Source organism: Electrophorus electricus, chromosome 25 (assembly GCF_013358815.1).
Source record: "Electrophorus electricus isolate fEleEle1 chromosome 25, fEleEle1.pri, whole genome shotgun sequence".
Taxonomy (NCBI): Eukaryota; Metazoa; Chordata; class Actinopteri; order Gymnotiformes; family Gymnotidae; genus Electrophorus; species Electrophorus electricus.
Genome location: NC_049559.1, coordinates 7,829,275 through 7,852,875, shown reverse-complemented (window position 1 = coordinate 7,852,875; position 23,601 = coordinate 7,829,275). Strand labels below are relative to the sequence as shown.

The 23,601-nt window shown below is 44.2% G+C and overlaps 1 protein-coding gene across 2 annotated transcripts; it reads left to right on the top strand.

The window, feature by feature from the left end:
* Positions 1-1,506: 1,506 nt before the first annotated feature.
* dop1b (DOP1 leucine zipper like protein B) lies at positions 1,507-21,431 on the top strand. 2 transcript variants are annotated; one of them, XM_035522866.1, is made up of 39 exons: positions 1,507-1,789; positions 4,161-4,353; positions 5,589-5,770; positions 6,145-6,315; positions 6,590-6,779; positions 6,993-7,091; positions 7,263-7,386; positions 7,503-7,612; positions 8,067-8,178; positions 8,323-8,440; positions 8,641-8,760; positions 8,908-9,007; positions 9,235-9,444; positions 9,581-9,906; positions 10,172-10,560; positions 10,678-10,751; positions 11,011-11,208; positions 11,422-11,574; positions 11,666-11,766; positions 11,847-12,037; positions 12,249-13,938; positions 14,215-14,311; positions 14,488-14,655; positions 14,828-14,953; positions 15,126-15,260; positions 15,365-15,420; positions 15,601-15,705; positions 16,028-16,094; positions 16,280-16,433; positions 16,596-16,678; positions 16,760-16,869; positions 17,036-17,185; positions 17,470-17,531; positions 17,665-17,793; positions 17,972-18,108; positions 18,300-18,355; positions 18,621-18,755; positions 18,895-19,027; positions 19,234-21,431. In XM_035522866.1, the coding sequence occupies exons 2-39, from the start codon at positions 4,216-4,218 to the stop codon at positions 19,474-19,476; spliced, it is 6,942 nt and encodes a 2,313-aa protein (XP_035378759.1). In that variant the 5' UTR covers positions 1,507-1,789; positions 4,161-4,215; the 3' UTR covers positions 19,477-21,431. The 2 variants fall into 2 exon arrangements, with proteins under 2 accessions (XP_035378759.1, XP_026888707.2); XM_027032906.2 differs by having other exon boundaries at positions 9,578-9,906.
* Positions 21,432-23,601: the final 2,170 nt, after the last annotated feature.

The following is a 23,601-nucleotide window of genomic DNA, read 5'->3' as shown; positions in this document are numbered from 1 at the left end:
CGGGGTTAAGGAAGAGAAAAGGATGACGGGAGCTATTGGAGTGAAAATTGTGGATGCTGACGAAATTGGCTTTGGTCCAGACCAGAGGGGTGAAAAGATACACGGTCTTAAACGGCAAATGTCGTCTGCTCTGCATCCCCTTGGACCTCTGCTGTTATGGTGCTGTGGGGTCTTATCTAAAAACATGAGTGTGTGGACTGTGTTATTGTAAGGACTGAAGTTGGCATGGCACACATTAGGATGTTACCATCACGTTGACCTGGGACATTCAAAATAGCTCTGAGGCCAATGATGTTTCTCCCTCTTCTTACTTTTGTCAGATTACTATCAATCCAGCCTCATCTATAAATTGTTGCCAGATTGCATCAGTATACATTTGCAAATTTTCTGAAAAAAAGACATTGTGTAGACCTACCAGAAACTTACATGTAAAAAGGCTGTGTGCAGCAAACAATACTGAAGTGAACACATCACATGAATACATTACTCTCCTCCTCCTATTTATGCCACAGGTCTTTCAGCTGTAGACAGGTAAACTCACCTGTTGCATTACACCTGATTCAGTTTACCATGAATCAACCATGTCTGTACATTTAACAACTGTGTTTGATCAGTTGGTTCCGATGTGGGCTACTTTGAAAAGTGGTGTCTTGAAATGATGTCATTAGATTTCTGTGTCTGCTGTAGAGAAGTGTGTTTAGTAGTTTGCTAAAAGAGTGAAAATATGCTTATAGTTGTGCAGATCTGGGGTAAGGCTTTTTGAGTGTCAGGTTTTACTAACCGTGACATTGACAAACTAGGTTTGATTCAGTATGTTAAAAACATTGCACAGCTTTAAATACTCACAAAACTGCAGCAACAATGCTTATTTTAAATAAATTACTTTAATATTATTATCAAAAACAACTTTAATATTATACTTTGGGAAACCATATTTGCAGACTTCTTGTCACTTTCCTCCCATAAAATGTGCTGGTTGAAACTGCAGCCATTTCGAAGAGGCGAAGAAAGTCATGGTATCAAATCACATGCTGGAAACCTTAGGATGTACTCTGATGTACAACAGACCTTTGAGAGGTAGCCCAGTGCTGCAAGACCGCACCACGGGACAAAACCGCAAAGCCTGGATTTAGGAGGGCGCAGTATTTTATTTTTTTAATACACGATGATCCCCGCATAACCAGTGTATCTAGGCTACATCTTAAACACACTCCAAAGTGACCCATGCTGCTGTTCTGCAGCTGCACTGCTGAACTGAGCTCATCAACACCCGCATGCCCGCCGCGCGCGTTGGAACCCACGGTAACGTGACAGCTCGGTGCGAGCTTGTAAACAGAACATCCTGGAATATACCAAGGGACGGGATGGAAACCCCCATGCAATATGTGGAAATACAGACACGATGATCTTATACCGTTGAGCGTGACGAAGATTTATACAGCTTTACTTCCAGCGGCAGCTTCTTATTAATAATGAAGTTTATACCAAACAGGAAAACGCTATACATTGAAAAGGCGTGCCTTTGACACTCCTATAAATGCAACTTGATTGGTCAGTCCACCAGCCATCAGGAAGTGTATACAAAAGCGCAGTCGGGTAAAAGCAGCCGAGGGCGAATTTATGCTTTATCCGCTCTGGCCTTCAATGGCCAGCCGCTCGCCTGTTATTGCAGGCAAACATATGTTTATTCTTGCAGCAGCTTTTTGATTCCCTTGCTGATGTGGAATTTTAAACAAATTGTTCGACACCGCGAATCTTTTAACGTGGCAGTCCCGTGTTCCCGCAGTGGGTGAGTCAGCCTGTTTGACATCTGCGCTTGAAAATAAACCAGGCAAAAATAACATAAAAAAAAGAAAACCCAAATGTATAATTCTCTCATATTTGTGCAGGACCTAATGATTAAAAAGGTACGTTGACTCCTCTGATTGGGAAGAGATTAGTGACTAATGTGAGAATAAGTGCTAAGTTGTTAGTGAGAATGGAAATTGAAATGTAATGTATCTTCATTACCGCATAAACCCAGGCGAGACATACGAAGCATTGGATATATTGTTTGGTTATCAATACATGTCTGTCAAACTATTTTTGGGTCAGTATTAGTCGCTATCATCGGCGTTGGAGGGGATTCGCCACGCCTCCCCGATCTCCGACGGTAACTGGAGACTACTCATGATGTCGCTGTGTAATACACAAGGACTTTCGCATGTGAAGCACTTTGCTTGCACAGCTGATGCAGGACCTTGATATTGATGTCTTTTGTGGAGCATTAGGTGTTAATTCTTTCCTTGTCAGTATATTGTATGTAGTATACCCACTTCAGCACTGGCTTTACCATTTGCGATGAGAATATTCATTTTTGGGTTTCCTGATCAACAGCCTTACTTGAAGGTATTGCCTAGATTGTGTGTGTGTGTTTTATGTTTTATTGCCCTTCTTGATAATGTTTGTCTAATTTTATTTCATCCCTTCTTTCCTGCACTTTCCCTCCTATTGTCTGTCTTCCTCTTGTCAGCCTATTTCCCTGCCTTTCACATATTAAATCTTACATCTTTGGCATCGTCTCAGAGCGTCTAGTGACTCTTTGAGTGTCTAGTGCTGTAGTGATGGGATGCAACCCTGACAGAGCAACCAAAGGTGAGAGGTTGCCAGCAGGGTTACGCCTGGGTCGTTGAGACCGAGCATCTCAGACTGCTTTGCATAATATGGTAAACAGCAAAAACAGTGTAGACAAGGCTTAGCTTGCAATTGATTTCTTTACTTGCTATCTGTTATTTGTGGTTCAGCTGTTCCATTCTACAGTTACCTACAGTAAATGAAAGGGTGTCCCATTCTAGAGTGACATGTTTATACCATTCAGTGTCCCTAACAAGCTAGCAAGGATGACTTTAAAAGTAATGGGACCGAAGGGTGGAGTCAACTCTGGTTGAGTGCTGCCACTGGACACTGAAAGATGTCCAGCGAACTGAGTGGATGTGTAACTCGCTGGGCTTGGATACATTAATAAAAATGTCAGGCTGTGGATGTGTGGTTACACACATGCACCTATTGACTCACTGGCTTTTTTTTTTAACGTGCATGGTATACTAGACCTGTAACGTTAATAATAATGATTAGCCAACCCCCACTGCAAGTCTCTTGCTCATTGTCTTTCACTTTCCCACTTCACCTTTGTCACTCATCTTTGTATGCAAACTGAATATTTTTAATGCAAGACATATAGTTTATTAGTACAGCTATGTGAAAGTTTCTCAGTCCCCTGGAATTTTTGGCTTGGCTAATATTTGGAGAGATGTCTTTGTAAAACTGCTCAGAAAGGTTTATGTGTGTTTGCTGAATAATGATAGTAGCATATGTCCTTGAGTTTACTCCTAGTAATTCCTTCAGGTCTCTTGATGTGCCTTTATGGTTTATATCAGAGTGGGCACATCGTGCTTGTGTGTGAGAGTGTGAGTGTGACGGAGAGAGAGAGAAAGACAGAAAAAGAGCAAGTTTCATCATGGTTTTAATCATTTGGTAAGATGTTCCCATTTCTAAGTGAACACTAATCTTTTCTCTTCCGCATATAGACTGTGTGCGCGCGCGTGTGTGTGTGTGTTGTGGCTTGGAGTAAAGGGTGGTGTAATGCGTGCCTAGCTACATTTCAGTGTAATCTCTGATGTGTGTGTGTGTGTGTGTCTCAAACCATGGTGTGACCATGTGTCTGTCATTAGGTCAGTCCATGCATGGATCAATATTTGGGGGAGATCTTTCTTAGAAAGTTACATGCAATTTAACATGCAAAGAGCAAGATTGGGAAAAAAAAAAAACACTGATTGTGATAATAAAAAGTCAGCAGGCAATGTTGTAATCTTTAAACTGACCAATCACTAAAGGTTTCCTGCAATTTGGTAATGTTCAAAATGTGTCTACTTTCCAAACATTTTGGGAAGTGGCTGCTGAAATTCTGCGTTGCTCTCAGGAACATTGCCTTAGAGATAAGCCACATAAAGATGCATGCTATGTGCATATATTTAAAGCAACATGCGAAGAGTGTCAGATATTTAGTGCCATGAAGTTATCAGTAGAATAGCTGCCTGTGCTGCTCTCGATCTCTTTTTCTTTCTCATCCTCTTGCACTCGCTCCCCCCCCCCTTTTTTTTTTTTTTATCTCTCCCACTCAGTCCTCACTTCCTGTACAGACGGATGCCGAGCATGCTGGGACAGAACTGAGGCATAATGGACCCTGAGCAGGCCGAACTCCAGAATGACTATCGTTACCGTAGTTACACGGCTGTCATTGAGAAGGCGCTGCGTAATTTTGAGTCTTCCAGCGAGTGGGCCGACCTCATTTCTTCCCTTGGAAAGCTTAATAAGGTATCTGTGGGTTGACGGTCAAGGCTCACGAGTCAGAGTGAGGTTCAGCAGATGGTTTATGCTTTTGAAAACCAAACACAATCCATCAGAGTAGGTATAACCTGTAGCCATGAATAGATCAACGTCTTCTGAACAATGTTCAGATACACCATGTTATTCAGACCTTCTTCGTGTGGGATGTGAGGAGTCCTGATATGTGCCAGAAAATACCACACCATCACATCATTGGCACTGCCGTTTGTTGCTTGTTTTCATGTGTAATTTGAAAATGGACTGATGATTTGTATCGCAAACCGCAGCCAATATGTGATTTTTTTTTTTTTTTTTTTTTTTTTTTTTTGGAATGTATAATTTGTGTGACTGGGAAAAGTGTGCCTACTGAACTGGGTGTGTGTATTGAGAATATTATTTCTGCATTCCACCAAATTTTTAAATTTGTTTCTCTTAAAAAATAGGAAAAAAATAAGTGTCTTTATTAGAATAGTTTTTCACCTCTTCCTTTAACTTGAGGGTTTAGGTTCTTTCTGCTGTTTTTTTCACTTGGTATAAACAACATTCTCATTTGGACGTTGGATGGCATTCCTTTTATATATTCATAGTAGAATGATTAAACAATGCTTTCACGGTTTTAAGAAGTTACCTATGAGGAACATTTCAGTTTCCTCTGTGAACTTACTCCGTGGCTTTATTCAGTGTCACTGGCAAAGAGAGTTCTCTTTTTTTTGACTGTTCTTGTGTGGTGGTAGTTAATAGGTCTCTTGCATGAGGAAGTTTGCTTAGTATACGGTTAGTGTCTCCAGTGGAGATGAAAGTCCAGATGTCATATGGCGACTTCACATCTCATACAAATGCACAGAAAATAGGAGCTTGTACCTGTCATGCACATACCTGTCTGCACATACATAAGTGTATATAATCAAAAACCTGGAGAAAAGTCACAGTGTCTGCTGAATTCTGCTGCTCTCTGTCTCTCTCTCTCTTTTTCTGCGCTGACTGATTTTCTTATTTACACAATGAAGCAACACGGATGTGGCCTAGATATTTCTCCATGTGTTCCTTTTAGAATCATAACCTGGTGTTTAACCAACCATTGGTTTGTGGAAAATGCTCAGGCTCTTCTCTGCTGCAGACATGAAGGGCCACAGCTCAAATTGTTTTGGGGTTTTTTTTGTTTTGTTTTGTTTGTTTGTTTTTGTCTGCTCACTTGATCTTCTTGCTCTACATCTCTATCCTAGGCCCTTCAGAGTAATTTAAAGTACTCTTTGTTGCCAAAGCGTTTGATCATCGGGAAGAGATTGGCCCAGTGTTTGCATCCTGCTCTTCCCAGCGGCGTCCATCTTAAAGCACTGGAGACCTACGAGGTCATCTTTAAAATCATTGGCACAAAATGGCTGGCCAAAGACCTCTTCATCTACAGGTGGGTGTGCTAAGCACATAGGTGGCTAGTGCAGCTCTACTTGTACTTACTGATTTTAGGATCTGAAGGAAACCTGAGTAAAATTATTGTGCCAGTATGGATTTCATATTGTTTGGCATTTGGAATATGTACATCTTCAATGGAGTTTTTTTTTTTTTTTGGGGGGGGGGATTTTAAAAAAAAATTATTTATTTCATCAGCACAGAAAACATTAAAACTATCTTGGAGACTTTCAGAGTGGTACTTTCACAACCATCCTTGGTTGGCAGTTTTGTTTTTGTAGTTCGGTTTCCATTTACTTTTTGTGTGTGCGTGCGTGTGCGCGTATGTGTGTATTTATGGGGGTGTGTGTGCGTGCGTGCGCATGTGTGCAGCTCAGGACTCTTTCCTTTGCTGGGCCATGCAGCGATGTCCGTGAAGCCGACTCTGCTGACCCTTTACGAGCGCTACTTCCTGCCCCTGCAGCGAGCCCTACTGCCCAGCCTTCAGGCCTTCATCATGGGCCTGCTCCCTGGCCTGGAGGAGGGCCAGGAGGTCTTCGACAGGTACATGCTTAGTTTCCAGTGACGATCGGCCTTCTCAATGGTGCTTGGTGGGTATGGCCAAAGATGCAGCTCTGAACCAGATATGTAGTGAAGAAAAATCCCACACAAGCCCCCGTCTGTATCAAGTGGCTTATGTTTGGCTTGGTTTATGGGGAAATGATTTGGGATCTTATTGACTAGGGTCAATTACTACTTTTCCTCCCTCTGCTTCTGAACTCCTGTTCCTTCCCTCCTGCGTTCTCGGCTTGTCTCGACTCCTCTGTCCCTCTCTCAGGACGGATGCTCTGCTGTTGAAACTGTCTTTGCTGGTAGGCCAGGCGGTGTTTTATGGAGGTCTGTGGGGCTCTGTGCTCTTGTCTCCTCCGGTCCGGCTGCCCGCATCTCTCTTCGTCATCACACACTTCGACCGCATGGCCGCCAGCAGTGAGCAGAAATTCATGCTGGGTACGGACCACAAACTGACCGTAAGTTTTGTGCGTGTCTGTGTGTATGTGTGGCAAGAATAGTCTCAAGAACGAACTTAAGAATGTCCTTTTCAGTAACAAATGTAACAATTTTATATTATTATTGCAGATTGAGTAGAAACATGGAATAATTCCATTAAATCATAGTATTTATATATTAAGGACACTTTATAACATCCCTGTGTGCTGTTTCTCCCTCTCACCATACTTTAGGTGAAGGCGATCTGTCTCTCTCTGCAGGACGCTAATGTACTAGTCCAGAGGAACATGTTGGAGATTCTTCTTTATTTCTTTCCCTTCGCAACATGTCTGGTCAGTCCACCTCTCTCTCTCTCTCTCTCTCTCTCTCTCTCTCTCTCTCTCTCTCTCTCTCTCTCTCTCTCTCTCTCTCTCTCTCTCTCTCTGTCTCCTCTCTCTGTCCTCTCCTTCTGGTCATGGGAGTCCAGAGCAGTCCATGAGTTATTTGGCCTGCTGTTCCTGTAGGATCCTGTAGAGGGTGCCATCCCTTTGAAACGTGATGAGATGATCACTGTAGTATCTGCTGCTTCCCTCACTTTGCTGAGGAGAGACATGTCACTGAACCGGCGCCTCTATGCATGGCTACTAGGTACCTCAGACATGATACTAATGCCAAACACATGGACTGGAGCGTAAATATAAATCAGTGTTATAGCCCTACGATAAACTGTGTGTGCGTCTGTGTGCGTCTGTGTGATTTGTCAGGCCTGGACATTAAAGGGGGCATGGTGGCTCCAGACTCAAGCCTATACACTACAGTGGAGGAGCATACAGCATACTACTTCAACACACACTCCAGAGATCTGCTAATGCAGGTAACGTTCTGTCTCTCCCTCCATGCTTACTCACACACTCACTCACACACACACACACACACACACACACACACACACACACATACAAACACATACTTTAGTTAATGCCTTCACCCGTGTGTGTGTGTGTGTGTGTGTGTGTGTGTGTGTGTGTGTGTGTGTGTGTGTGTGTGTGTGTGTGTGTGTGTGTGTGTGTGTGTGTGTGTGTGTGTGTGTGTGTTAGAAGCATTAGATAAAGGCCTCGTTTGCAAACTTTCAATAAGTAGACCACATTAAATAATAACATTTTTAAATGAAATACAACTACTAAAATATAGAACTATGTTCTGATAGGTTCTGTTAGTAATTAATTAATTGTAATTCACATACCAGCTCACTCTTATGTTGTGTGTAATTTGACATTGTTTCTAGAGCACTCCTCACCTGTACACATTACATTCTACTATATGCACAGGCACTGGTGAATATCTTGCAGCAGAAGGGCATAGAGAAAGACTTAGAAAACGTCACGGACTATCTCAGACCATTCCGCATCATTATCAGTTTACTGGACAAACCGGAGATTGGTAAACACACACACGCATGCACAGATGCGTGTGTACAGATGAAAAAACTGCCGCAAGCACCATTTCTGCCACCTTTTATTGGACTTATTTAATAACATATTGCATCCTTGTCTACTTCCCCAACCCCACCTCCTCTCACCTTAGGACCTCTGGTGGTATCCGACCTGTTGTTGGAGGTGATCAGAGCGTTTTATAGTTACTGCAGGGAGCAGGTGGGGGAGGAGTCTCTTAGCTCCAGTCTCTCTGGCAACCAGCTTACCAGGTCAGTCTGAGATAATGGGAGGGAATTCATAAGTTAATTTATTTTAGGCAAACCAAATGTCAACATTCATAGATGATAAACTCGTGCTTATAAGCCATTGCCATATGTGTAAAAATGAAAAGAGTATCTTAGAAACTGCTTATCTGCCTGCTGGGCATGAATAAGTTGTCTGATTATTGTCTAACTGTTGGTTTTTGCAGTAAGCTGAAAGAGAACAAAAATGCTTCTGAGATCATAAAAACAGTCAACATGTTGGTGGGGGCAATGAACAGTGAATATCTGTGGGAGTACATGACTAAACAATTCCAAACCTGTCTCAGGTACCCGCACACACACGCGCAGACACACACACACGCACCGTTATTGTCAGCTATGATGGAACACGATCCAGTGATATCAGCAAACAAATGATGATTAGAAAGATGCCGTGAACCTGACTGTGCCGGGTGTTTTTAATGTGTGTTAAGTGACCCAGCTCCGCCGGCTCCATCCAAAATCTGGAGTCCTCCTTCATCAGTGACGGAGCTCTCCACCCTTATCATCTTTCTCCTTGATGTCATCCCGTTGGTAATTCTTACCTTTTTCTGCCCTTATCTTTTATGTTATGCTTGATAGTCAGAATGTGTCCTCTGTGAACATTTTTATTCTATCAGTGTATTAGAAACTAAATGGCCTGAATAAGTTGGTGCCTGTTGCTTGGCCACTGAATGGAAGGCACCATCTTCTCTGCTTGCTTTTGCTTTCATATTTCATCTCTTTTTGTGATGGTCTTTTTCCTGCTTTTCATTCTAAAGGAGCTTTATGCTGAGATCCAAACACAGTACCTGCCACAGATGCTGGGGAGCATGCTGCAGTCTCTGCATGGTCACGTGACCTCTCTTAGCCCAGCAGAGGTCACACAGGGCCTGAGAGCATGCTTTAAGGTGCTGAGTAAGATCCAGATGCCCGTGACCTATATGGACATGGAGGCAGAGTCACAGACATCGTGTGTAGAGAAAACACAGGTCTGATTTTAGGCTTTTTGGCTTTTTTTTTTTTTTTTTTTTTTTTTGAACAATCGGTCTTCTATCTCAGCTATCTTTCATATGTGCCAATTTCACACTGGTGTGTATTCTGCATACTGTTTCTTTTCACTAGCAGAGTATGGTGACAGACACCAAGGAAGGGAAAACAGGCGATGAGACTAGTGCGAATAATGAACCGCTGGCGGAAGAGGCCGTGGCTGGGAACGGACGAGCTGTGGAAGAGGCGGGGCCTGAGCAGGGCTCGTTCCCGACCCTGCGTTCCAAAGACAGCGGACTGGGCCTTAGTGCATCTCCTTCTGAGCAGCAGCTCTTTCCGGGGCGTGACTCGTCGAATCCTGTTTCAGGGGCGTGCGCCACGGTGGTGGATGTTTGGAGGAAAGGCGGTACTGTGGAGCTCATGTCCCATTGCCTACAGGACATACTGGCATCGATCATCACCAGGTACACCAGGTTACGACGACTTTCAGAGTCAAGTGTAAAAGTCTGACTCAGCTGGTTTGCATAATCAAAGAATCTGAACAGGTGAAAATGCTTTTGTATCTGCAAAAAAAAAAAAACCATAACTGCCATGACTGTGATGATCAAGTTGTGCTGCCTGTAGGTTCAACTAACTCCAGCTTCGGTTGGTGTCTTTTTTAAAAAAAAAAAAAAACTTTTTACTGTGTTCCCTACTGTGCGAACTGTAAATGCCATCCTACTTCCCTAGACATCTGCTGACGATGGTGGATCCAGACAAGGCGGAGGAGGCGGCAGCTCTTCCCGACCACCATGCCTCCCCCCGCGCCCGGAAGCACTCCCGCGAGGCCAGTCGGGATTTAGGACTGATCAAAGACAGGCTGGCCGAATTCTTCACCCCCGCAAAGCAGCGGGTCCAGCCCCAGGAGGTGTGTGTCGGTGACGGGGTCGCAGGTGCCAGGTCCGCGGGCCTGCAGTGGTCAGTGCGCTACCAGTCGCGGGGCAAGGCGGAGGTCACCGAGCCCTGTCGACAGGCTTTTACGGCTGCGTGCCACCTATTGTTGGAATGCACCACCTTCCCCGTCTATTACACAGAGGAGCAGAGCCAGGACCTTCACAGCAACATGTTCAAGAGCACGAGTACGTTTATGTGTGCGAGTACTTTTAAGACCCACACCACACAACATTAACATACCAAAACAACACTGAGGAATTTGAATTATGAACCAATAGGTGACTGTCTGTTTTTCCCTCTAGACAATGAAGAGGGCACTCTGCCTGAGTGGCTGAGGTTCCTAATGACATTGTGCTGCATTTCTAAAGACTACCAGGTACAACTAAGAGTACAACCAAGAGCAGTACCATCAGCACACTGTCGCATTGTACATATTCATTTCTGGATGAATCCCTGCATGACTTTATTGATGGTAGAAGATGACATAGATTCAAGTGCAAACGCCACAGATTCAGTAGTCTTATTTAAGATTCTACTTGAGCATTTTCCACAGATGCAGCACTTTGACATCCCGGCTGTCAGAGGGCATGCTGACGTTTTGACAACATTTTTGCCCCACACACTTGTGTGCGTAGGTCCAACATGTGGCAACTTCCTGCCTGCTGGAGCTGATTAACCACTCGCAGTCCCTGGCACTGGTCATTCAGGACAAGAATCAGCGGTACAGGAGGGCGGCGACAAACCCATTCAGCGGACAGCTGCAGATGGTCACCCTGCCTCCCATCCACCCAGCAGTGATTAAAACCATGGAGCTTGACACAGACTTCTACCAGGTGAGCTTCCCATATGGAGCTGCATTGAAACAGCTCACTCTTAATGAAGTTTAATATATAGTAGCTCGAGTGTTTAGTTTCTCTCGTTGTGTTGTCTTGTAATTGGGTCTTGGGCAGATTTACCACTGTGTCATACCTCTCTCTCTCTCTCTCTCACACATACACACACACACACACACACACACACACACACACACACACACACACACACAGAGGGTAGCTCAGGTGCTCTGGACTCAGTTGGACACTGACCGCAGAGAGCATCATGTTTCCTGTGTGGACCTCTTCTATCGGCTGCACTGTTTAGCTCCATCTGCATCTATCTGTGAGGACATCATCTGTATGGCTTTGCTGAGCAGAGAGAAGGTGCAGGACTGCCAAAATAACACACATACACTCACATGTCGCGACAGTCCCTTCATGGTTTCCTGTGTGTGTGTGTTCGTTCCTTCCACAGGTTGTGCGTCTAGAGGCTCTTCATAGGTTCTCTGTTTTGTGGCACCTGACACGGGAGGTTCAGACGAATCGCAGCACTTCCCTGAACCGCTCCTTCGACAGGTCAGATGTTTTCCTTTTGCCGTGACTTAAAGGCCAGGGTCAGTCACTCTGACCTCTGTCCCTCTCTCTCCCTGTCTCAGGTCTCTGTTTGTGGTGCTGGACAGTCTAAACAGTCAGGACGGCAGTGTCAGCACTGCTGGACAGAGCTGGCTGGTGCGGGCCCTCTCTCTTGGCGATATTGTGCGCATCCTGGAACCCATACTGCTCCTGCTGCTGGACCCAAAGACCCAGAGAACAGCCATTCAGAGTGTCAAGCACAATCTCTCAGTGGGTATGTCACCAAGAACTCCAGGGCACCGCTGGGCACAGCCACGTGACATAGATGATCAAAAACGGAGGGCTTCATTTGAGAACATTTGATTTTATTCACAGGTAAAATGCTAGTGTAAGTTTTAGCGTGCGGACAGTCACAGGTCTGAGTACCGTGGGACATGTGGGTAATGTAGTGCTCATTAGGGTTCAAGGCTGCTCTTTCTCCACAGGTAATTTGAATGCGTTAAGTTACAAAAGCAGGTCCAGTGCAAAGAGTAGTGGAGAAGGCATGACGGTGACAAACCAGCTGGACAGCTTACTGGCTCATGTTGCCGTGGTAGACCGGGAGGCCCTGTGGGCAGACCTGGAGTGTGACCCGGAGCTTCAGGGAACGCTGTCTGACTCCCCTGCCATGTCCCACAGCGAGAGCGAAGAAACCGAGGGAGAGGAAGAGGACGGACAAGTAGAAGAGGAAGGGCGAGGAGAAGAGGAAGAGAGCGAGCACACGGAATCGGCCGACTCCAGCGGAGCCCAGAACTCCACAGAGAATTCCAGCTCTGGCTTCGCCCATTACCTGCAGGTTCCCAATGATGGGGGCAGTGCAGGGCAAGCAGGTATGGCCAATGGCCTGCAGAGGGTAGACTCAGAGCGCACACAGGCTTCCGAGTCACTGTCGAGTGACGAAGACGACGGGCAGCTGGCGGCCCTGGCCAAGTCCCGCCTCTTAAAGCAGCAGCGCGAGAGGCAGGAGGCGGTGGACTCGCTCTTCCGGCACGTTCTGCTGTACCGGCAGCCATACGACTGTGGCAGGGTCCTGCATGCCTTCTCAGTGGTGGAGACTCTGATGAAGAGTAGCGCGGGACCTTTCATGGATGCTCTGTCCAACACAGCCCTGGACTGCAGCTCCACTGCCCACCTCAACCTCATCCAGAACCTCCTGCAGAGGCACCGGCAGGCACAGGAGGGCAACAGCTTCTACGGCCCTCTCCAGAACCCCAGCCCTCCTGAGGGCTCCACCCCAGAGCAGCCGCCTACCTCCACTCTCCCCTCGCCCTCAAGCTCCGCCCCGCCCACGTTCCTGCTGGAGATCCTCACGTCCTTGTGCCTGCGTTTCCTGCGCTCTCACTTCCCCTCCTACGCCAGCGTGAGCGCCCGCCAGCTGCAGGGCAACCGCGAAGTGCAGGTTAAGAGCGTGGAGGTGCTGACGGCCCTCATCACTCAGTTGGTGGTGGTGGCCCAGCAGACCCTCCAAGCTCACGTGGGTGAGGCGGCCGACGCTGGAGGCCTGGAGGCTGTCCGGAACCTCCTGTGGGGCTGCAGAGTGCAGCAGTTTGTCCTCCTTTCGCTCTCTGCCTCAATGTACACCTGCCAGCGGACAGAGGCGTCTAACCAGCGTGCGCTCCCCAAGGAGGACCAGGGCGACGATGGTGGGGAGATTTCAGAGGAGAGCCTGGTCCATTTTGGGCAAGACGGGAGCTGGGTGGAGCACCCACTCCAAATCGCCCTGCTGAAGCTCTTGAAAGTCCTCATCGTGCTGGAGCACAGTGTGTCTCCACACTCAAAAGTGCCTGACCAGGGCGACAACCACCTGCACTCGGCCCGGGGCGATGTCTCATCTTCTGTGCTGGCACGAGAGTGGCAGACTGCCATGATGTACCAGCAGTCCATCAAGGCCGTTCACTACGTGGCCAGCCAGCCCATCACCGCGCAGGGCATGTTTGTGGCGGCAGCGGCCCGGGCCCTGTGCCCGCAGTACGGCTTTGCCCTGCACCCGGCCTGGGTGGCGCTGCTGTGTGGGGCGCTGCCCTTCTTGGGCCGCTCGCTCGCCATCATCGTGGCCCCCGTCATCAGTCAGATCTGCAAGAACCTCGATGAACTGGTTAAACAGCATGAACACGATGGAAGCAAGGCTTCTCACAGGTACTGAACGTGTGTGTGTGTGTGTGTGTGTGTTCCGAACCTTGAAGAGATACTAGGGAGAGGTTGATTTTAAATGTGTTTTTTTTTTTCCTAATATCCATAACTGCTGAAAACTGTGCTCCTCCTACTGATCTCTGACCTTAATCTAACATCCCTAATGATTTGAATAATTACAAGAGACTTTGATTGGCGGAAACAGGGCTTAGAACAGAAGATAAACTGTTCAGGTGGGTTGCTGGCTGATGTTTTAGAGACTTGTTATTGTGTGTGTGGCAGTAACCTAAAGAAGGAGAACATTGCACCTGACTATCCTCTCACTCTACTGGAAGGACTCACCACCATCACACACTACTGTCTTTTGGAACACAAAAAGGTAAACTATACAGTATACACATAGATACATTGCATTGCATCAGACAGATATGAGCACCTTATTTCAAATAATCTATTACAGGTCATCTAAGACATGATGAAATGATTCCTTTTTCAGAACAGGTAAACTACAAAATGACAGATGTACTGAAAATGAATCTTTTTTTTTTTTTTTAGTCTGCAGGCTGTGATGCTACAGACATGCGTAATGCCACCAATACCATTCTAGAGGAGTTCCCATACATGGTCAGCACTATGGCCATGCTGTGGGGTGTGGTCAAGGGAGCTGACTCCGCCCACAGCAATAAATCCTCTCCCACCTCCGTCTGTTTCAAAAGCACAAAGGCACGTGAAGCTCAATAGTTAGTTCTTTTTTTTTTTTTTTTTATTTTTTTTTTTTTTTATAAGATTTGATTTGGTTTTTTTTAATGAACCATTCCTCTAAATTGATCCCATTTTGTGTCTTGTGAAAAATACTTCTGTTGTGTTGTGACGCGCTGCTTTTTGTGTTGTATAGATCCTGAAGCAGAAGGTTCTGGCTTTCCTGACACCACTGATTCAGCAGTATGGCGTGCAAGTCCTGGCCTCTGTAGCTGCCATCTGGAACAGTAGGCGGAGCCGAAGGAGACGCTCAAAAAACAAAGTGAGATATACTAATGGCACCCAGAGGACTGATCTCTTGAAATGATGATGAATATGGTTGAAGTCACTTATGTGATGTTTATTCCTAGAGGTCTGCAAGAGCAGTTGGATATTTTTTTTTTTTTGTCTGTGTGTGTGTGCGCACGCGTGCACTTGTGTGCCCATGTGTGTAGATCCTGCCAGTTGCCAGTGATTCGCAATTAACCATAGTGGACTTGGTGAAGTCCCTCAACACACTTCGCACAGACACAGTTTTGCAACTTGTTCGGGAGGTGGTGAAGAAACCCCACCAGATCAAAGGAGATCAGGTAAACACACATGCATGCAGATCTGCGCGCACACACACACACCCCTACCTCAAGTATACAAACCTGTACAATAAAGATCATCATGTTTTTCCCTTCCCCAACAGAGACTGACCCTTGTGGATGTTCCCATGCTACAGTTCTGCTATGCCTACATCCAGAGGTACCCATCTCAACATCTGGCTCAACCCATCCACACTAGCTACGCTGTCTGTGGGGTGGACAGTTGTTCAGGCTATTACTATATGATCTACTAAATAAATCATAGTGAACTAACTAGTGGTGGTCTCTCCAGGATAGCAAATGTCCCTCTGTAGTTACTGATATTTTCTTCTGTGTGCAGCCTTCCTGGTCAGACCCTTCAGGAGAACATCACACCTCTCCTCAGCCTGCTCCGAGAGTCTGTCCAGCTCAATCTCGTCCCACCTGGCCACTTCTTGCTTCTGGGGTGATTCAGCAAATTGGCTGCATTATTCATTGTTTGTTTGCTGCAGAGCTATTTGACTACCATTTGTTGGCACTTTGATCATGACCTTGACTGTACTGGCTGACTAATTAAAGAAATGCCAGTAATGTTGCCACTCTGCAGATGTATAGCATTTTCATTTTCACGCATTGTCTGTCAATCGCTACATTTACAAATCTGCATATTCGTTGTTATCCATATTGTTGCTGCTGGATCGAAGGCAGCGTGCACATTGTAGAACTTGCTATACTGCTAGCTAGAAGGTCCTCGGTCCACAGCTCAGCTTTTCTTTCCCCCTCCACAGCATCCTGAATGACTTTGTAAATAGACTCCCCAATATGGACAACAAGAGAGATTCTAGAGAAATGCAGGTAAGACGCCCTCAAAGTGAGCATGAGTCTGCTGGCGCCCAGTTGGTTATTAATGGTGCCTTACTGTATTTGTGTCTACACTATTGTAACTCCAAAGATATGGGTATGTGCATATGAAGAGAGCAAGGTATGTTATTGCGGTTCGGCACGTCATGCTTGTTTCCTTGGTAATCTGCTCCAAACAGGAAGTGTCCCAGCGTATCTTGGAGGCGGTAGGAAGTGTGGCTGGCTCATCTCTGGAGCAGACCAGCTGGCTGAGTCGTAACCTGGAAGTGAAAGCACAACCTCAGGTCTGCCTGCATGAAGATGCAGATGAACCCGAGGGCAGCGACTTCTATGGTATAGAAACTCATTCACACGCACTTGTGCACACTATTGTGAAAAGATTTTTATAAAGGATGCCGGAACGTATAAGGCATAATAGGTGTGATCAGTCTAGTATAACTCACATCTTCTTCCATGTGTATTTTTTTTTTTTTTTTTTTTTTTCTCCCCCCTTAGACTCTGTTGGCCAAAGCAGTACTATGGTGTCATCCTCAGCTCCATCGGTGTTCAGCGTACAGGCTCTGGCTCTGTTGGCTGAGGTAGGGCATAAACACACGTATGAGGTATGGGGCACTTACACACACACACACACACACACACACGTGTTTGCTCTCCACCAGGTCCTGGCCCCTCTGCTGGACATGGTATATCGCAGTGATGAGAAGGAGAAAGCCCTCCCTCATATCTCCCGCCTCATGTACTACGTCTTCCCATACCTGAAAAACCACAGGTACCCACAACTCCCCAGTCACTGGTTTCTCCTGTTTAAATCTTTCATGTCAACTGATGATTATTTCTGTATGAATCAATTCCTGCACTCCTTTCTTCCCTTTGTGTGTGTGTGTGTGTGTGTGTGTGTGTGTGTCTCTCTCTCTCTCTCTCGCTCTCTCTCTCAGTGGTTATAATACGCCCAGTTTCAGTGCAGGTGCTCAGTTGTTGAGCAGTCTTAGTGGCTATGCCTACACTAAACGCACCTGGAAGAAGGAAGTGTTGGAGCTCTTTATGGATCCTCTGTTCTTCACCATGGAGATATCCTGTGCCTGCCAGTACGACTCTTCCCTTTAACTCCCACATGCTGTCTAGAGAGTGGCTTTATAGCTAAAAACCCAAATCATATGACCACATAGGCTTCAGGAACATATGACATATATAGTTCATCATACAAAATTATTTAAAGCATTTTAAATGAGAATGTTTAAAAGTTAATTTTAATATTGTTTTAATTAAAGGAAAACTGCTGGCATTCAAATTACTCCATTTGTGCCAGTGAGCAATTTCAGTGTTTGTTTACACAGAAACTCAAATTATGACTGCTTTGTTTTTACATTAGCTGGAAATCAATCATAGACCATCTGCTCACACATGAGAAGACCATGTTCAAGGATCTAATGGGTAAGTACAGTACATACAAGTTTTTACTGGACCTAATTTCATCCGTGTCTCCTCCCTGTAGATGCAGAGCGCAATGTATGTCTTTAATTCTCGTTTAAGATCCTTTATACGTGATGTGTGCGTATTTGTGCAGGCATGCAGAGCAGCTCTCTGAAGCTGTTTAACAGTGCTGAGCAGAGGCCCATGTTACTGAAGCGCCAGGCTTTTGCCATGTTCAGTGGAGAGACTGACCAGTACCACCTCTACCTGCCTCTCATACAAGGTACCGGTCAGCCTGGGTCCAGGCCGTTGGAGGGAAGGAGAGCGGCAGAGCGACTAATCGGGTCGTTTTGCTCATTTAGAGCTTCCGTCTCATTGTAGTCTTTTGTGTTGTATGTTAAGGACACCAAGTTCTAAATGATCCCGCTTTCTCTCATGCATGCACACATGTGCATGACCAGAGCGTCTCACGGAGAACCTGCGTGTAGGACAGTCCCCAGCAGTGGCAGCTCAGATGTTCCTGATGTTCCGGGTTCTTCTGCTGAGGATCTCCCCCCAGCATCTCACCTCGCTCTGGCCAATCATGGTCACCGAACTGGTGAGGGACTCGCTTCCTCTACACATCTCACCCACACTTACTTGCTTATCATATGCTATGCGCATTTGTTTGGTTCGTCCTCATAGTCATTTAGAGATTTATTCATTGATTTGATTTCTTCCATAGAACTGATTTTGTATTCCCTTACTCAGAAAACAGCAGGCTCTGATCATTTGTCTTTCTTGGTCTAGATTCGCATTTATGCCAGGCTCGAGAAAACTCTGCTAGAGGACAAAGAACTTTCAAAGTGAGTCCCTGTCAGACACTTCATCATCCCCCATTTCCAGAGTAAATGACCTGAGCAGCTATTTCCCAAATTTGTACTTGGACTGTTAATGAAAAAGCTGAATTTATGTAGATACTGTCTTTATGTGGTGTACTGTACATCACCGCAATAGTTTTTCAAGGAATTAATTTTATTCTATTATAATCAGTGTAGACAGTTTGTCTTATAACAGATCCTATTGCAAATCTATTATCAACATTTACATTTTTCCATCCATCTCTTTCAGGAGTAAACGGGGAGGTCAGGAGAAGAATGGTCTGTTTTTTTTTTCCCAGGCAGAGCTGGACATGTACCTATCAGCCTGCAAGTTCCTGGACACGGCAATGTCCTTCCCTCCGGAGCGCATGCCTCTGTTCCAGATGTGAGTGATTGCAAACCCATAACCTAAATTTAATATATATCTTGGTGTCGTGCTATAGCTAATATAGATTGCATGGGGTTGTGCTCACGTGCTTGCGTGTGTGCATGCATATGTGCATGTGTGCGTGTTTGAACGTTAGGTATCGCTGGGCGTTTGTGCCTGAAGTGGACGTGGAAAGTTATGATGGGCCAGTGACCACTCTCTTAGAGGGAGAACAGGAATGTAAACCTCATGTGGTCAGAATATTGGAAGGACTTCACTATCGTTACGGGGTAAACACGTTTATGCCATTATCAAGGGTTTTTTGCACATGCATAAACACTTCAATGTGCACAATAGTGGAAGGCGGTAAATATCTCAAACAACAAATGATTGCTGTTTACTTTGTATATGGATACAGTGTACTGAAATGCACTTTAGGAAATTGAACCTGCACTTCAGTACCGTAAAGCCTGTGCACTGACCCTGCGTGTTTCAGGAGCTGAACGGAGTGGTGGGCGAATCCAACTCGGAGGGCACTGAGTTCCCGCTGCTCACGCTACACTCGATCTCCTCAATCACTCAGCTGGTGCCCTTCTTCCAGACGCTCTGCTGCTCCTTCGGCGGTTCACCGGGCTGCCCTGGCCAGTGTGCCGACTACCCGCCGGCTGGCGTCAACACCGTGCTGCAGCGCTTGGAGTTCATAACAGAGCAAGAGTTCCTCGACGGTATGGACCCATAGAGGCAGGAGGGGGCAGAGTTGCTGGCTCAGGCTTCTCCCCTTGAGCTCAGTCCTGAAGCAGGTGCTTTGTTTTACTGTGTGGTGTTTGTAGCTTAGTTGGGCTCCATCTTAATTACTCAGTGAGCGGAGTGCAAGAGAAAGCTGAGGACATTGTTGAGGGATCGTTATGGCATCTGTAATTTAAGAAACGTTATGTCTGTTTTTTTGTAATCGGAAAATTCAAGGAATGGTGAACTCAGATGTTATACAGACCAGATGATTGCTTTTATGGGATTATTATTTATTTCAAATGCAATTCTGTAGGTTTAATTTTATTTACAGTATTTTTTTTTTCAGCCAAGATTACCCATAAATTCATATGTCCAATATCACAGAATGTATGGAGATCAGTTGCCATTAGAACTGATCAGCTGTACTACCTTAAAGTACACTGTCATGCTTGGGTCATTTATTTTTTTGCTCCTGCCATAGTTCATGTGCTGCTGTCAATGTGAATGAATGTGAAATCCTAGTGTCCTTAATTTTATGGGAATACTGTTTGTTTTTTGTTTTTTTGTATTTGTTTTTTTTTTTCCCTCAACATTCCATAACTGATGTTGATCAACCAGCTTCATAATTTAAAATATGTAAATTAAATGTCACATTTTAATATATTAACAACTGAAATGTGGGTGCTGCTCAGACACAAACTATAATGATTATATACAAATTCACCTTTCACCTGTATATTTTATTTGAAAGCATTATATTTGTAGTTGCATTTAAATTTGCAGAATTATGCACATCAATTGTGCATTTTTTTCATTTTGGTTGTGTATGATCTTCAGCTCTGGACACCAGGTTCCTAGTTATTTCCCCATTCTTTTTCCACTGTGCTTATTTTGGGGGTGTTGGACTTCTTCTGTCGCATGGTTCTCAGGGACTGGTAATATGTCGGGACTGTGCAGCTTTTGAAGGGTGTCATCTGGTCCTCTATTCACTATTAAGTTCTCCCACATAGCATTCCCTCTATCTCTCTCACCTTTTCTCTCCATGTCTTCTCATTCATTCTAAACGCAATGTACATCTGATCTCCCAACCCTAGTTACTGTGATTAGGAATAATGATTCCTCTCATTGTGGATGAATATTGACTGTTCTACTTTAATGTACAGAACATTTAACATGTACTGTGAAGGAAAATTAAGCCAACATTTGATTTTAATGCATGGAAAGGAATGTTTTGAACAATGTTTGTTGCATAATGTTGGCCTACATAATTGGGATGTTTTACACTTAATTTACATGAAATTAGTCTGATTATAACCCATAATAAACTAATGTTAAGTGTCTAATTTAAATCTTGTATCATACTAGCACAATTCTTAGTGTTTTGGGGAAACATCTCAGTCTAGTATACTAAAGTGCTTAAACATTATTTAAGTTTAAATGTATTATTATTATTATTATTATTATTATTATTATGGAACATCTGAGATTCGGAAGAAGGAACACTCCTGAATCTCCACCCTTGCTCCCTCCCTGTTTATACTCCTTTACCAAAGTGTAAAAAGGGAGGGGCTAGAGTTCCAGTTTCTCCCACATACAGAGGCTGTCAAGATCCCTAGTTCAAAGTTCATCTGACCTCCCCCTCCTCCAGTTATGCAGTTATCTCCATTGCAGCCACTATTGAAGGCATGGTCTGCACTCACACAATGCAAACTGCTCCAGGACCAGTGTTTTATTTGTGGCTGATGTTATGTAACAGTAGCTCACTTGTCTCTTACAAGATACAGCTTATATATCTAAGCTAATACCACCAGTCATTCATTTCTTCTAAGGCTGAAAACACATTGTCAAGACGTCCTCATTCTTGCTGTATGGTATTGTCAGTAAGGAACTTATTTTAAGCTTATTAATTATGAGTTTAACTGGGCTAACCAGTCACAACTATTTTAAAATAAACATCAAACCATATTGTTTCTGCTAATTCATGATCTGTTTCAGCTGGTCTTGCTTGAGCTTGATAATGTATGTTGCTCAAAGATTGTTTGACCTACATTTGTTTCACTTTTTATCATTTCTGATCTTGGGCATAGTCATCAGTACTTAATTTTTTTTTGCTTTACTCTGTGCTGAAGAGATTTTAAAAATAGGAAGTTGGTGTCAAAAGCATATCTTACACAAAATATTCAAATATGAACCTCATTGTAGGCTACTTATAGCATTTGATGCCACTGCATTTGGTTAGAGGGAGTTGATAGGGTTTGTTGTCATAGGGGATGGTTGTCACAGCACCTCATTAACGTCTACGCATCAACACAGTTTTCTGGAAACACTGATACTGAAATGTTCAACTTTGATGAAATAAGTCATCTATCTTCTCTCTGGTTGGGAGTGATCTGATTTAGGTATGTTTGAAATGCCATAGCATAGTAAAAAAAACAATGGATGACACGATGTGCCACCATGTCGTTTACAAAGAACATAACAGCTGCATCAGAAGACAAAGTCTCATACCCATCACAAAAAATGCCAAACACACAGCAGATCTTATGATATCTCTAAATTAAATAGTACAATTAAACAGTTTGTGATAGTCCACAGAATGGAATATGGAGGTAGTCTCCTGCCTCGTACAGCTTGGGGGCAGGATACATTAAGAAAACTTTGCCATGATACAATTCATGGCCATTGCCACCGGGCCATATCCAATGGCTATTCTACATTTTTCCCCACAGTGTCTTAATTCCTCCTCTAAAATAAAACGTGCATTAAAATGAGCTGCATTGTCAGTAAAATTATGTCAGAAAAGAGAGAGAGAGAGTTTACCTGAATGATGCATTCTCTCTCCTGTAGTGTTCCCTCCAGCTCTGCGTATGCTGTACTCATTCCTAGAAGGACACACAGGGTCCATTGAGTATTTTTAATCCTCACGCAGAAAATGCTGTAATATGTATAATCTCAATGCATATGAGAAATGAATGAGAAATGAGAATGAGAAAAAATTTCCTGCAAATATATAGGTCTTTGGACAACTGGGAGCACATCTAGTACTGGGCAATAAGTGAGAAATCGAACATTCTGTCATTTTAGGTGTATACCGATAGTTAAAACACTGTAATCTGTCAACGCGCACATTCTCAGTGCCAAGATTCCGTCTGATTATTTTGGACACAAAGCTATTTAAGGTTGCACCAAGTCTTGATTAAAGAGAGAAGTAAAGGAGCTTGTCCATGTATTCCTGCTCCTCCGATATTGCTACGGTAAAGGCTGGTCCCTCCTTGCGTCCATGTTTCCATGGTTGTCTCACGTTATTGTTTCACTTTCTCCATTTCCGTTCCAGTCCTTGTTTTGGTTTGCGCTGTCTTCATGATTTGCGCCTGTGTCTTGTTTAGTGCTTATTAGTTCATATATTTAAACCCTGTCTTGTGGCCTGTGTCTTGGCTGTTCAATGTCGATGTATGTAATCCCGGATGTTAAGTTTAGTCTAAGTATGTCGTATCCTAACCTTTGTTTGTTGTGTCTAGTTTTTCATGTATCCTAGCTTCTTTGTAATAGCCTGCATCCCCTGTTTTTCTTCGTGTGCTTTTGTTTGTTTGTGATTATGTATTCCCGGACTTGCCATACTGGTAAATTGACCCTGGAATGACTCTGGTTTTGCCCCTAATAAATCTCGCTCTTCTCCGCTCATGCGTCCGCCTCCTTACCGCTCACCGTTACAGCTGCACAGAATGTTGTATATAGTGATAATTTTAAAAAAAAATCATCTGGTTATGTTTCATTTTTTATCAAATTAATTAAGCAACAACGTTTCGTTTTCTTGATACCTCGATAAAAATTATTGCGTTGTCTCGAAAAAATGTTTGTTTTGTCGTGATAATTCGAGATGTCGGTAAAACCTAAAATTAACTTCGCTACATATAGCTTCGCTATATGTGTAGAATAGTTAATACAGAATATCCGTTTTTTCACATACAACATCAGTGTTCAATTTAATTTTGAATTCAACTGTGTTTGAATATGTTCCGAATACATCTCACACCATTCTGAATGCGGTTTGATGGGAAAAAAAGTATTTATTCAAGTTTTATTTTATTCAACTATTTATTATGCTCACAGATAACGCACGTTTGCTGATGCATAT